Here is a 12,043-nt window from a genome sequence, read left to right as displayed (position 1 = left end):
GACTACATGACTACAGTATAGACTACATGACTACAGTATAGACTACTGGACTACATTATAGACTACATGACTACAGTATAGACTACTGGACTACAGTATAGACTACTGGACTACAGTATAGACTACTGGACTACAGTATAGACTACAGGACTACAGTATAGACTACAGTATAGACTACATGACTACAGTATAGACTACATTATAGACTACATGACTACAGTATAGACTACTGGACTACAGTATAGACTACAGGACTACATTATAGACTACATGACTACAGTATAGACTACTGGACTACAGTATAGACTACATGACTACAGTATAGACTACAGGGACTACAGTATAGACTACAGTATAGACTACATGACTACAGTATAGACTACATGACTACATTATAGACTACATGACTACAGTATAGACTACTGGACTACAGTATAGACTACAGGACTACATTATAGACCTACATGACTACAGTATAGACTACAGGATTACAGTATAGACTACATGACTACAGTATAGACTACTGGACTACAGTATAGACTACAGGACTACATTATAGACTACATGACTACAGTATAGACTACAGTATAGACTACATGACTACAGTATAGACTACAGTATAGACTACATGACTACATTATAGACTACAACATACACTACATGACTACAGTATAGACTACAGCATACACTACATGACTACAGCATACACTACATGACTACAGCATACACTACATGACTACAGTATATAGACTACAGTATAGACTACAGTATAGACTGGGTACCGGTACAGAGTCAATGTGTGGGGGTACCAGTTAGTGGAGGTAATTGAGGTAATATGTACATGTAGGTAGAGTTATTAAAGTGACTATGCCTAAATCACTTGTGAGTGATATGTTCCTAAAGCAGTATTTCATATTTAGTCCGTATTAAACTGCTGATGGATATTAGATAGATATTGCCCAGGACCAGTTAGAAATATCTAGTACAGTATAAGTAGAGGTGGGACTCTATCCAGAAGTTCCTCTGTAAGACAGTCATGTGTACTTGTCTACTATCCACTAGGGTCAACCCAGCATATTCAACCACATAATTAAAGAATACAACATTTAATCTGGCTTCTCTTCAACTTGAAGAGGCTGATAGCCTCCGGTTGTTCTATACATTCTACAGTATAGAGCTGTGTATTGTAGATGAGATCTGTGTCTGGTCTACAGTATAGAGCTGTGTATTGTAGATGAGATCTGTGTCTGGTCTACAGTATAGAGCTGTGTATTGTAGATGAGATCTGTGTCTGGTCTACAGTATAGAGCTGTGTATTGTAGATGAGATCTGTGTCTGGTCTACAGTATAGAGCTGTGTATTGTAGATGAGATCTGTGTCTGGTCTACAGTATAGAGCTGTGTATTGTAGATGAGATCTGTGTCTGGTCTACAGTATAGAGCTGTGTCTCTCCTCACCTTGATGTGGCTGACGGCCTCCTGGGCCTGCATCATACGGACGTTCTTGGAGGGCGTCTTGTCAGACAGCAGCTGGGTGGAGCCCAGGTAGTTAGCAGCAAATATGATCCCATCGATCAGGTCCTCTGGGTCACACGGACCTGGGACTGGGGGAGGAGGAGATAGGGGGAGTAGAGGTGGGGGAGAGAGGGGGGGTGGAGGGGGAGGAGTTTTGAAAACATTGCGGAGGTTTGAACTGCGAATATTGTATACAAAACTTTGAGTTGAAAAATGTTGAAATGTTGAGACAGAGAGAGTGAGATTGAGAGAAAGAGAGAGAGAGAGAGAGAGAGAGAGAGAGAAGAGAAGAGAGAGAGAGAAAGGGGAGGGGGAGGGAGAGAGAGAGCTAAAGAGGAGACAGAGAGCTAAAGAGGAGAGAGAGAGACAGAGAGAGAGAGAGAGAGAGAGAGAGAGAGAGAGAGAGAGAGAGAGAGAGAAAGGGAGAGAGAGAAAGGGAGAGGGGGAGGGAGAGAGAGAGCTAAAGAGGAGACAGAGAGCTAAAGAGGAGAGAGAGAGAGAGAGAGAGAGAGAGAGAGAGAGAGAGAGAGAGAGAGCAAGAAAGAGAGCAAGAAAGAGAGAGAGCTAAAGAGGAGAGAGAGAGAGAGAAAGAGAGCTAAGAGGAGAGAGAGAGAGAAAGAGAGCTAAAGAGGAGAGAGAGAGAGAAAAGAGAGCTAAGAGGAAGAGAGAGAGGGAAAGAGAGCTAAAGAGGAGAGAGAGAGGAGGGGAGGAGAGAGGAGAGAGAGAGAGAGGAGAGAGAGAGAGAGAGAGAAGATATTACATTGGTATTTTGGAACTTTTGTGAGTGTAATGTTTACTGTTAATTTGGTATGTTTATTTCACTTTTTGTTTATCTACACTTGATTGGCAATGTTAACACAGGTTTTCCCCATGCCAATAGAGCCGCTTAAATTGAATTTAAAAGAGAGAGAGAGAGAGAGAGAGAGAGAGAGAGAGAGAGAGTGGTGAACGCAGAGAGAGAGAGAGTGTGAACGAGAAGAGAGAAGAGTTGTGAAGAGAGAGAATAGTGTGAACGAGAGAGAGAGAGAGTGAACGAGAGAGAGAGAGAGAGAGTGAACGAGAGAGAGAGAGAGAGAGTGAACGAGAGAGAGAGAGAGAGAGAGAGAGTGAACGAGAGAGAGAGAGAGGAGAGTGAACGAGAGAGAGAGAGAGAGAGAGATGAACGAGAGAGAGAGAGAGTGAACGAGGAGAGAGAGTGAACGAGAGAGAGAGAGAGAGAGAGTGAACGAGAGAGAGAGAGAGAGAGAGTGAACGAGAGAGAGAGAGAGAGAGAGAGAGAGTGAACGAGAGAGAGAGAGAGAGAGAGAGAGAGAGTGAACGAGAGAGAGAGAGAGAGAGAGAGTGAACGAGAGAGAGAGAGAGAGAGAGTGAACGAAGAGAGAGAGAGAGAGAGAGAGTGAACGAGAGAGAGAGAGAGAGAGAGAGAGAGAGAGAGAGAGAACGAGAGAGAGAGAGAGAGTGAACGAGAGAGAGAGAGAACGAGAGAGAGAGAGAGAAAGATATTACATTATTTTGTGAGTGTAATGTTTACTGTTAATTTGTATTGTTTATTTCACTTTTCACACTTGATTTGGTAATGTTAACACAGGTTTCCCATGCCAATAGAATTTAAATTGAATTTAAAGAGAGAGAGAGAGAGAGAGAGAGAGAGAGAGAGAGAGAGAGAGAGAGAGAGAGAGAGAGAGAGAGAGAGAGAGAGAGAGAGAGAGAGAGAAAGAACGAGAGAGAACGAGAGAGAGAGAGTGTACGAGAGAGAGTGAACGAGAGAGAGAGAGAGAGTGAACGAGAGAGAGAGAGAGAGAGAACGAGAGAGAGAGAGAGAGAGTGAACGAGAGAGAGAGAACGAGAGAGAGAGAGAGTGAACGAGAGAGAGAGAGAGAGAGAGAGAGAGAACGAGAGAGAGAGAGAGAGAGAGAGTGAACGAGAGAGAGAGAGAGAGAGAGAGAGAGAGTGAACGAGAGAGAGAGAGAGAGAGTGAACGAGAGAGAGAGAGAGTGAACGAGAGAGAGAGAGAGAGAGAGAGAGAGTGAACGAGAGAGAGAGAGAGAGAGAGAGAGAGAGAGAGTGAACGAGAGAGAGAGAGAGTGAACGAGAGAGAGAGAGAGAACGAGAGAGAGAGAGAGAGAGTGAACGAGAGAGAGAGAGAGAACGAGAGAGAGAGAGAGAGAGTGAACGAGAGAGAGAGAGAGAGAGAGAGAGAGTGAACGAGAGAGAGAGAGTGTGAACGAGAGAGAGAGAGAGAGTGTGAACGAGAGAGAGAGAGAGTGTGAACGAGAGAGAGAGAGAGTGTGAACGAGAGAGAGAGAGAGTGTGAACGAGAGAGAGAGAGAGTGTGAACGAGAGAGAGAGAGAGTGTGAACGAGAGAGAGAGAGAGAGAGAGAGAGAGAGAGGGGGGAGGGATGTGTGAGTGCCTTGCAAACATTTTCACCCTCCTTGGCGTTTTTCCTATTTTGTTGCATTACAACCAGTAATTTAAGTTGATTTTCTCATGTAATGGACATACACAAAATAGTCCAAATTGGTGAAGTGAAATGAAAAAAAATAGTGGTGTGGTGTGTGCATATGTATCATCAAGTCCCTAAATAAGATCTGGTGCAACCAATTACCTTCAGAAGTCATATAATTAGTTAAATAAAGTCCTCCTGTGTGCAATCTAAGTGTCACATGATCTGTCACATGATCTCAGTATATATACACCTGTTCTGAAAGGCCCCAGCGTCTGCAAGCAGCACTATGAAGACCAAGGAGCTCTCCAAACAGGTCAGGAACAAAGTTGTGGAGAAGTACAGATCAGGGTTGGGTAAAAAAATATCTGAAACTTTGAACATCCCACAGGGCACCATTAAATCCATTATAAAAAAATTGAAAGAATATGGAACCACAACAAACCTGCCAAGAGAGGGCCGCCCACCAAAACTCATGGACCATGCAAGGAGAGCCTTAATCAGAGAGGCAACAAAGAGACCAAAGATAACCCTGAAGGAGCTGCAAAGCTCCACTGCAGAGATAACAAATCTCTAACAAATCTCTAGCAAAATCTCTCTCCAAAAAGATCTCCCAAAATGTCTGCAAAAAGATCTCTCTCCTGAACAGAACAATGGCTTTTATATAGCTTCAGAAGGAATGGAAGGAATTGGAGACAGCTGCGTCTTGACGAGGGGGCGGGGTCAGCTCTCCAATTAGCCCTGGAGTCGACCAATCAGCTGCTTGAGGGATTTCAGGAAGCCATTTCCTGAAATAAACACATGTAAATACACAAACTACAACACATAATCTGGGGAACGTAACATGGAGTATCTGTCCATAGGACCACTTTAAGCTGTACACTCCACAGAGCTGAGCTTTACGGAAGAGTTACCAGAAAAAGAGCCCTTGCTTCAAGAAAAAATAAGCAAACACGTTTGGTGTTCACCAAAAGGCCTGTGGGAGACTCCCCAAACATATGGAAGAAGGTACTCACTCTGGTCAGAAGAGACTAAAATTTAGCTTTTTGGCCATCAAGGAAAACGCTATGTCGCAAACCCAACAGCTCTCATCACCCCAAGAACACCATTCCCACAGTGAAGCATGGTGGTGGCAGCATCATGCAGTGGGGATGTTTTTCATCAGCAGGGACTGGGAAACTGGTCAGAATTGAAGGAATGATGGATAGTGCTAAATACAGGGAAATTATTGAGGGAAACCTGTTTGTCGTCCAGAGATTTGAGACTGGGACGGAGGATCACCTTCCAGCAGGACAATGACCCTAAGAATACTGCTAAAGCAACACTCGAGTGTGTTAAGGGGTAATATTTAAATGTCTTGGAATGGCCTAGTCAAAGCCCAGACCTCAATCCAATTGAGAAGCTGTGGTATGACTTAAAGATTGCTGTACACCAGCGGAACCCATCCAACTTGAAGGAGCTGGAGCAGCTTTGCCTTGAAGAATGGGCAAAAATCCCAGTGGCCAGATGTGCCAAGCTTATAGAGACATACCCCAAGAGACTTGCAGCTGTAATTACTGGAAAAGGTGTCCCTACAAATGATTGACTTTGGGGGGGGTGAATAGTTATGCACACTCAAGTTCAGTTTTTTTTGTCCTATTTCTTGTTTGTTTCACAATAAAAATGTTTTGCTTCTTCAAAGTAGTAGGCATGTTGTGTTCATCAAATGATACAACCCCCCCCCCCCCCCCCCCCTAAATCAATTTTAATTCCAGGTTGTAAGGCAACAAAATAGTAAAACTCTCTCTCTCACTCACTCTCTTTCTCTCTCACTCTCACTCTCTCTCTCTCTCTTTCTCTCTCTCTCTCACCCTCACTCTCACTCTCAGCCCTCCATGACATTTAAAAATGCTGATCTGGCACTAAATCTGGCCTCCACATCAGCATACCCCCACAGAGCATATTCACCCAAGCATTACCGTAACTACAGAAAAACACTTTTCAAATATATTCAAATCTGCACTGGCAAAGCAAAGCCTAGTAAAGTAAGGCAGAGGAGGACAGGGAGGGGACTACAGAGAAGGTCTTACAGTCTACATAGGTAGGGAGAGAACTAAAGGGAGGACTTACCGTCTACATAGGTAGGGAGAGAACTAAAGGGAGGTCTTACAGTCTACATAGGTAGGGAGAGAACTAAAGGGAGGTCTTACAGTCTACATAGGTAGGGAGAGAACTAAAGGGAGGTCTTACCGTCTACATAGGTAGGGAGAGAACTAAAGGGAGGACTTACCGTCTACATAGGTAGGGAGAGAACTAAAGGGAGGTCTTACAGTCTACATAGGTAGGGAGAGAACTAAAGGGAGGTCTTACCGTCTACATAGGTAGGGAGAGAACTAAAGGGAGGTCTTACAGTCTACATAGGTAGGGAGAGAACTAAAGGGAGCTCTTACCGTCTACATAGGTAGGGAGAGAACTAAAGGGAGCTCTTACCGTCTACATAGGTAGGGAAGGAGGCGAGGCTTCTCCTGGACTGTAGGTAGAGAAGAGAGACAGAGAACATGTTACTGATGACGGGTCACACAGACATGGTCATCATAACACTGTCATAACTAGGGGTGTGACATTTAAACATTTAAACAAATTTGGGATTGTTAACATTTAGAAAAAATCCCCAACTAAAACCTTTTATTTTAGTATCACAGAACAACTACTGACAGGTCACGATCATCATAAAGTGAAAATTACAATTAAACAAATACCTACCGCAACAGCGCTGTACGGAGGAGACATGCATCTTTCAAATGATTTGCCACAGATATAATAATCATAATAGTAATAATAATATAAAGCTCTCCGCACGTCATCATTGTTAACAGTTGGGAAAATGGCAGAGTGTGATACAGGGAAGCGACAGCAGCGAAATCCTGTAATGGCAATACTTTGAGAAGGTGGAATTGTGCTACAGTGGCAGTACAGGTAATACAGTGGCAGTACAGGTAATACAGTGGCAGTACAGGTAATACAGTGGCAGTACAGGTAATACAGTGGCAGTACAGGTAATAGTGGCAGTACAGGTAATAGTGGCAGTACAGGTAATATAGTGGCAGTACAGGTAATACAGTGGCAGTACAGGTAATACAGTGGCAGTACAGGTAATACAGTGGCAGTACAGGTAATACAGTGGCAGTACAGGTAATAGTGGCAGTACAGGTAATACAGTGGCAGTACAGGTAATACAGTGGCAGTACAGGTAATACAGTGGCAGTACAGGTAATACAGTGGCAGTACAGGTAATAGTGGCAGTACAGGTAATAGTGGCAGTACAGGTAATATAGTGGCAGTACAGGTAATACAGTGGCAGTACAGGTAATACAGTGGCAGTACAGGTAATACAGTGGCAGTACAGGTAATATAGTGGCAGTACAGGTAATACAGTGGCAGTACAGGTAATACAGTGGCAGTACAGGTAATACAGTGGCAGTACAGGTAATAGTGGCAGTACAGGTAATACAGTGGCAGTACAGGTAATACAGTGGCAGTACAGGTAATACAGTGGCAGTACAGGTAATACAGTGGCAGTACAGGTAATAGTGGCAGTACAGGTAATAGTGGCAGTACAGGTAATATAGTGGCAGTACAGGTAATACAGTGGCAGTACAGGTAATACAGTGGCAGTACAGGTAATACAGTGGCAGTACAGGTAATATAGTGGCAGTACAGGTAATACAGTGGCAGTACAGGTAATACAGTGGCAGTACAGGTAATACAGTGGCAGTACAGGTAATAGTGGCAGTACAGGTAATACAGTGGCAGTACAGGTAATACAGTGGCAGTACAGGTAATACAGTGGCAGTACAGGTAATACAGTGACAGTACAGGTAATACAGTGGCAGTACAGGTAATACAGTGACAGTACAGGTAATACAGTGGCAGTACAGGTAATACAGTGACAGTACAGGTAATACAGTGGCAGTACAGGTAATACAGTGGCAGTACAGGTAATACAGTGACATTACAGGTAATACAGTGGCAGTACAGGTAATACAGTGGCAGTACAGGTAATACAGTGACATTACAGAGCAACAGTGACAGTAGAGGTGCTACAGTGGCAGTACAGAGCTACAGTGGCAGTAGAGGTGCTACAGTGGCAGTACAGAGCAACAGTGACAGTAGAGGTGCTACAGTGGCAGTACAGAGCTACAGTGACAGTAGAGGTGCTACAGTGGCAGTACAGAGCAACAGTGACAGTAGAGGTGCTACAGTGGCAGTACAGAGCTACAGTGGCAGTAGAGGTGCTACAGTGGCAGTACAGAGCTACAGTGGCAGTAGAGGTGCTACAGTGGCAGTAGAGGTGCTACAGTGACAGTAGAGGTGCTACAGTGACAGTAGAGGTCTCACGGTGGACAGCAGGAAGGTGAGCTCCGTCTAGGTATCCATGACAGCAGGAAGGTGAGCTCCGTCTAGGTATCCAGGACAGCAGGAAGGTGAGCTCCGTCTAGGTATCCAGGACAGCAGGAAGGTGAGCTCCGTCTAGGTATCCAGGACAGCAGGAAGGTGAGCTCCGTCTAGGTATCCAGGACAGCAGGAAGGTGAGCTCCGTCTAGGTATCCAGGACAGCAGGAAGGTGAGCTCCGTCTAGGTATCCAGGACAGCAGGAAGGTGAGCTCCGTCTAGGTATCCAGGACAGCAGGAAGGTGAGCTCCGTCTAGGTATCCAGGACATCAGGAAGGTGAGCTCCGTCTAGGTATCCATGACAGCAGGAAGGTGAGCTCCGTCTAGGTATCCAGGACAGCAGGAAGGTGAGCTCCGTCTAGGTATCCAGGACAACAGGAAGGTGAGCTCCGTCTAAGTATCCAGGACAACAGGAAGGTGAGCTCCGTCTAAGTATCCAGGACAGCAGGAAGGTGAGCTCCGTCTAGGTATCCAGGACAGCAGGAAGGTGAGCTCCGTCTAGGTATCCTGGACAGCAGGAAGGTGAGCTCCGTCTAGGTATCCTGGACAGCAGGAAGGTGAGCTCCGTCTAGGTATCCAGGACAGCAGGAAGGTGAGCTCCGTCTAGGTATCCAGGACATCAGGAAGGTGAGCTCCGTCTAGGTATCCAGGACATCAGGAAGGTGAGCTCCGTCTAGGTATCCAGGACATCAGGAAGGTGAGCTCCGTCTAGGCATCCAGGACAGCAGGAAGGTGAGCTCCGTCTAGGCATCCAGGACAGCAGGAAGGTGGGCTCAGTCTAGGTATCCAGGACAGCAGGAAGGTGAGCTCCGTCTAGGTATACAGGACAGCAGGAAGGTGAGCTCCATCTAGGTATCCAGGACAGCAGGAAGGTGAGCTCCGTCTAGGCATCCAGGACAGCAGGAAGGTGAGCTCCGTCTAGGTATCCAGGACAGCAGGAAGGTGAGCTCCGTCTAGGTATCCAGGACAGCAGGAAGGTGAGCTCCGTCTAGGCATCCAGGACAGCAGGAAGGTGAGCTCTGTCTAGGCATCCAGGACAGCAGGAAGGTGAGCTCTGTCTAGGTATCCAGGACAGCAGGAAGGTGAGCTCCGTCTAGGTATCCAGGACAGCAGGAAGGTGAGCTCCGTCTAGGTATCCAGGACAGCAGGAAGGTGAGCTCCGTCTAGGTATCCAGGACAGCAGGAAGGTGAGCTCCGTCTAGGTATCCAGGACAGCTTGAAGGTGAGCTCCGTCTAGGTATCCAGGACAGCAGGAAGGTGAGCTCCGTCTAGGTATCCAGGACATCAGGAAGGTGAGCTCCGTCTAGGTATCCAGGACAGCTTGAAGGTGAGCTCCGTCTAGGTATCCAGGACAGCAGGAAGGTGAGCTCCGTCTAGGTATCCAGGACAGCAGGAAGGTGAGCTCTGTCTAGGTATCCAGGACAGCAGGAAGGTGAGCTCCGTCTAGGTATCCAGGACAGCAGGAAGGTGAGCTCCGTCTAGGTATCCAGGACAGCAGGAAGGTGAGCTCCGTCTAGGTATCCAGGACAGCTTGAAGGTGAGCTCCGTCTAGGTATCCAGGACAGCAGGAAGGTGAGCTCCGTCTAGGTATCCAGGACATCAGGAAGGTGAGCTCCGTCTAGGTATCCAGGACAGCTTGAAGGTGAGCTCCGTCTAGGTATCCAGGACAGCAGGAAGGTGAGCTCCGTCTAGGTATCCAGGACAGCAGGAAGGTGAGCTCTGTCTAGGTATCCAGGACAGCAGGAAGGTGAGCTCCGTCTAGGTATCCAGGACAGCAGGAAGGTGAGCTCCGTCTAAGTATCCAGGACAGCAGGAAGGTGAGGTCCGTCTAGGTATCCAGGACAGCAGGAAGGTGAGCTCCGTCTAAGTTTCCAGGACTGTGGTACATTGAACTGCATTGCTCCCTAGCAGGTCATCTGAATTTTGAATTCATGTCATTTTCTGATTATTTTTTATTTGTTGAAATGAGAAAATGTGACAGTTGAAATGTTAAGAGAATGTTTACCTTTCGTCACATCCCTAGTCATAACATTATGATAGCAACATTATCACTGTCATACCATTATGATAGCAACATTATCACTGTCATACCATTATGATAGCAGCGTTATCACTGTCATAACATTATGATAGCAACATTATCACTGTCATACCATTATGATAGCAACATTATCACTGTCGTACCATTATGAAAGCAGTGTTATCACTGTCATACCATTATGATAGCAACATTATCACTGTCATACCATTATGATAGCAACATTATCACTGTCATAACATTATGATAGCAACATTATCACTGTCATAACATTATGATAGCAACGTTATCACTGTCATAACACTGGGGAAATTCTCAAAGATTGAACCGATGGTTGACTCATTGAAATGTTGGTGGTCAGTATGCAGGAGAAGTGTCATTTTCATTCGTCACACTGCCTGTCTGGTCAAAGTCATCACATTGGACACAGATAGGGACACACAGACACACACACACACACACACACAACCAACCTACCTCTTTAGTGGAGAGCGGTGGAGACTCGAAGCTGTCACTCCCCTCGAGCATGGGCGTCCGGACAGAAGACTCCGCTCCCTGAGGAGAGGCCTGAGAGTCTGAGCCTGGAGACTGGATAGAGAGACAATAATACATACATATGATATACTATAACATTTGACATGTCTGTATTGTATTTTGTATTTTTTGTGTGAGTGTGATGTTCACAACACTCTCACCTTCTCTCTCAGACAACCCCCCCCCAGACACATCATCCTGCAGACACAACATCCTACAGACACAACATCCTGCAGACACAACATCCTGCAGACACAACATCCTACAGACACAACATCCTGCAGACACAACATCCTGCAGACACAACATCCTGCAGACACAACATCCTGCAGACACAACATCCTGCAGACACAACACAACATCCTGTAGACACAACATCCCGCAGACACAACATCCCGCAGACACAACACAACATCCTGCAGACACAACACAACATCCTGTCGACACAACATCCTGCAGACACAACATCCTGCCGATACAACATCCTGCAGACACAACATCCTGCAGAGACAACACAACATCCTGCAGACACAACATCCTGCAGAGACAACACAACATCCTGTAGACACAACATCCTGCAGACACAACATCCTGCAGAGACAACACAACATCCTGTAGACACAACATCCTGCAGACACAACATCCTGTGCTCCTACTGAGAAAGAAGGCTCACAGTGCCTTGGGAAAGTATTCAGAACCCTGGACTTTTCCACATTTTATTAAGTTAAAGCCGTATTCAGACCCTCTGCTATGAGACTTGAAATTGAGCTCAGGTGCATCCTGTTTCCATTGATCATCCTTGATGTTTCTACAACTTGATTGGAGTCCACCTGTAGTAAATTCAATTGATTGGACAAAGTTAAAGCCGTATTCTAAAATGTATTAAATCGTTTTTTCCCCCTCATCAATTTACACACAATTCCCCATAATGACAAAGCAAAAACAGATTTGTAGAAATGTTTGCTAATTTATTTAAATATATATATATAATTAAATATCACATTTACATAAGTATTCAGACCTTTTACTCAGTACTTTGTTGAAGCATCTTTGGCAGCAATTACAGCCTCAAGTCTTCTTG

General features: G+C 45.5%; 1 protein-coding gene across 1 annotated transcript; it reads right to left on the bottom strand.

Annotated features, from left to right (window-relative positions):
* Positions 1 to 1,182: 1,182 nt before the first annotated feature.
* Positions 1,183 to 11,159, bottom strand: LOC116360081 (amyloid-beta A4 precursor protein-binding family A member 1-like). The gene is made up of 4 exons (XM_031814601.1): positions 11,124 to 11,159; positions 10,906 to 11,016; positions 6,429 to 6,468; positions 1,183 to 1,603 (listed from the first exon to the last, which is right to left on the bottom strand). Exons 1-4 carry the CDS (start codon positions 11,157 to 11,159, stop codon positions 1,341 to 1,343), a joined length of 450 nt encoding a protein of 149 aa, XP_031670461.1. The 3' UTR covers positions 1,183 to 1,340.
* Between the last annotated feature and the right edge of the window lie 884 nt (positions 11,160 to 12,043).

The sequence above is a fragment of the Oncorhynchus kisutch genome, unplaced genomic scaffold (genome assembly GCF_002021735.2).
Source record: "Oncorhynchus kisutch isolate 150728-3 unplaced genomic scaffold, Okis_V2 Okis07a-Okis12b_hom, whole genome shotgun sequence".
Classification (NCBI taxonomy): domain Eukaryota; kingdom Metazoa; phylum Chordata; class Actinopteri; order Salmoniformes; family Salmonidae; genus Oncorhynchus; species Oncorhynchus kisutch.
This window is presented reverse-complemented; position numbering and strand designations above follow the sequence as displayed.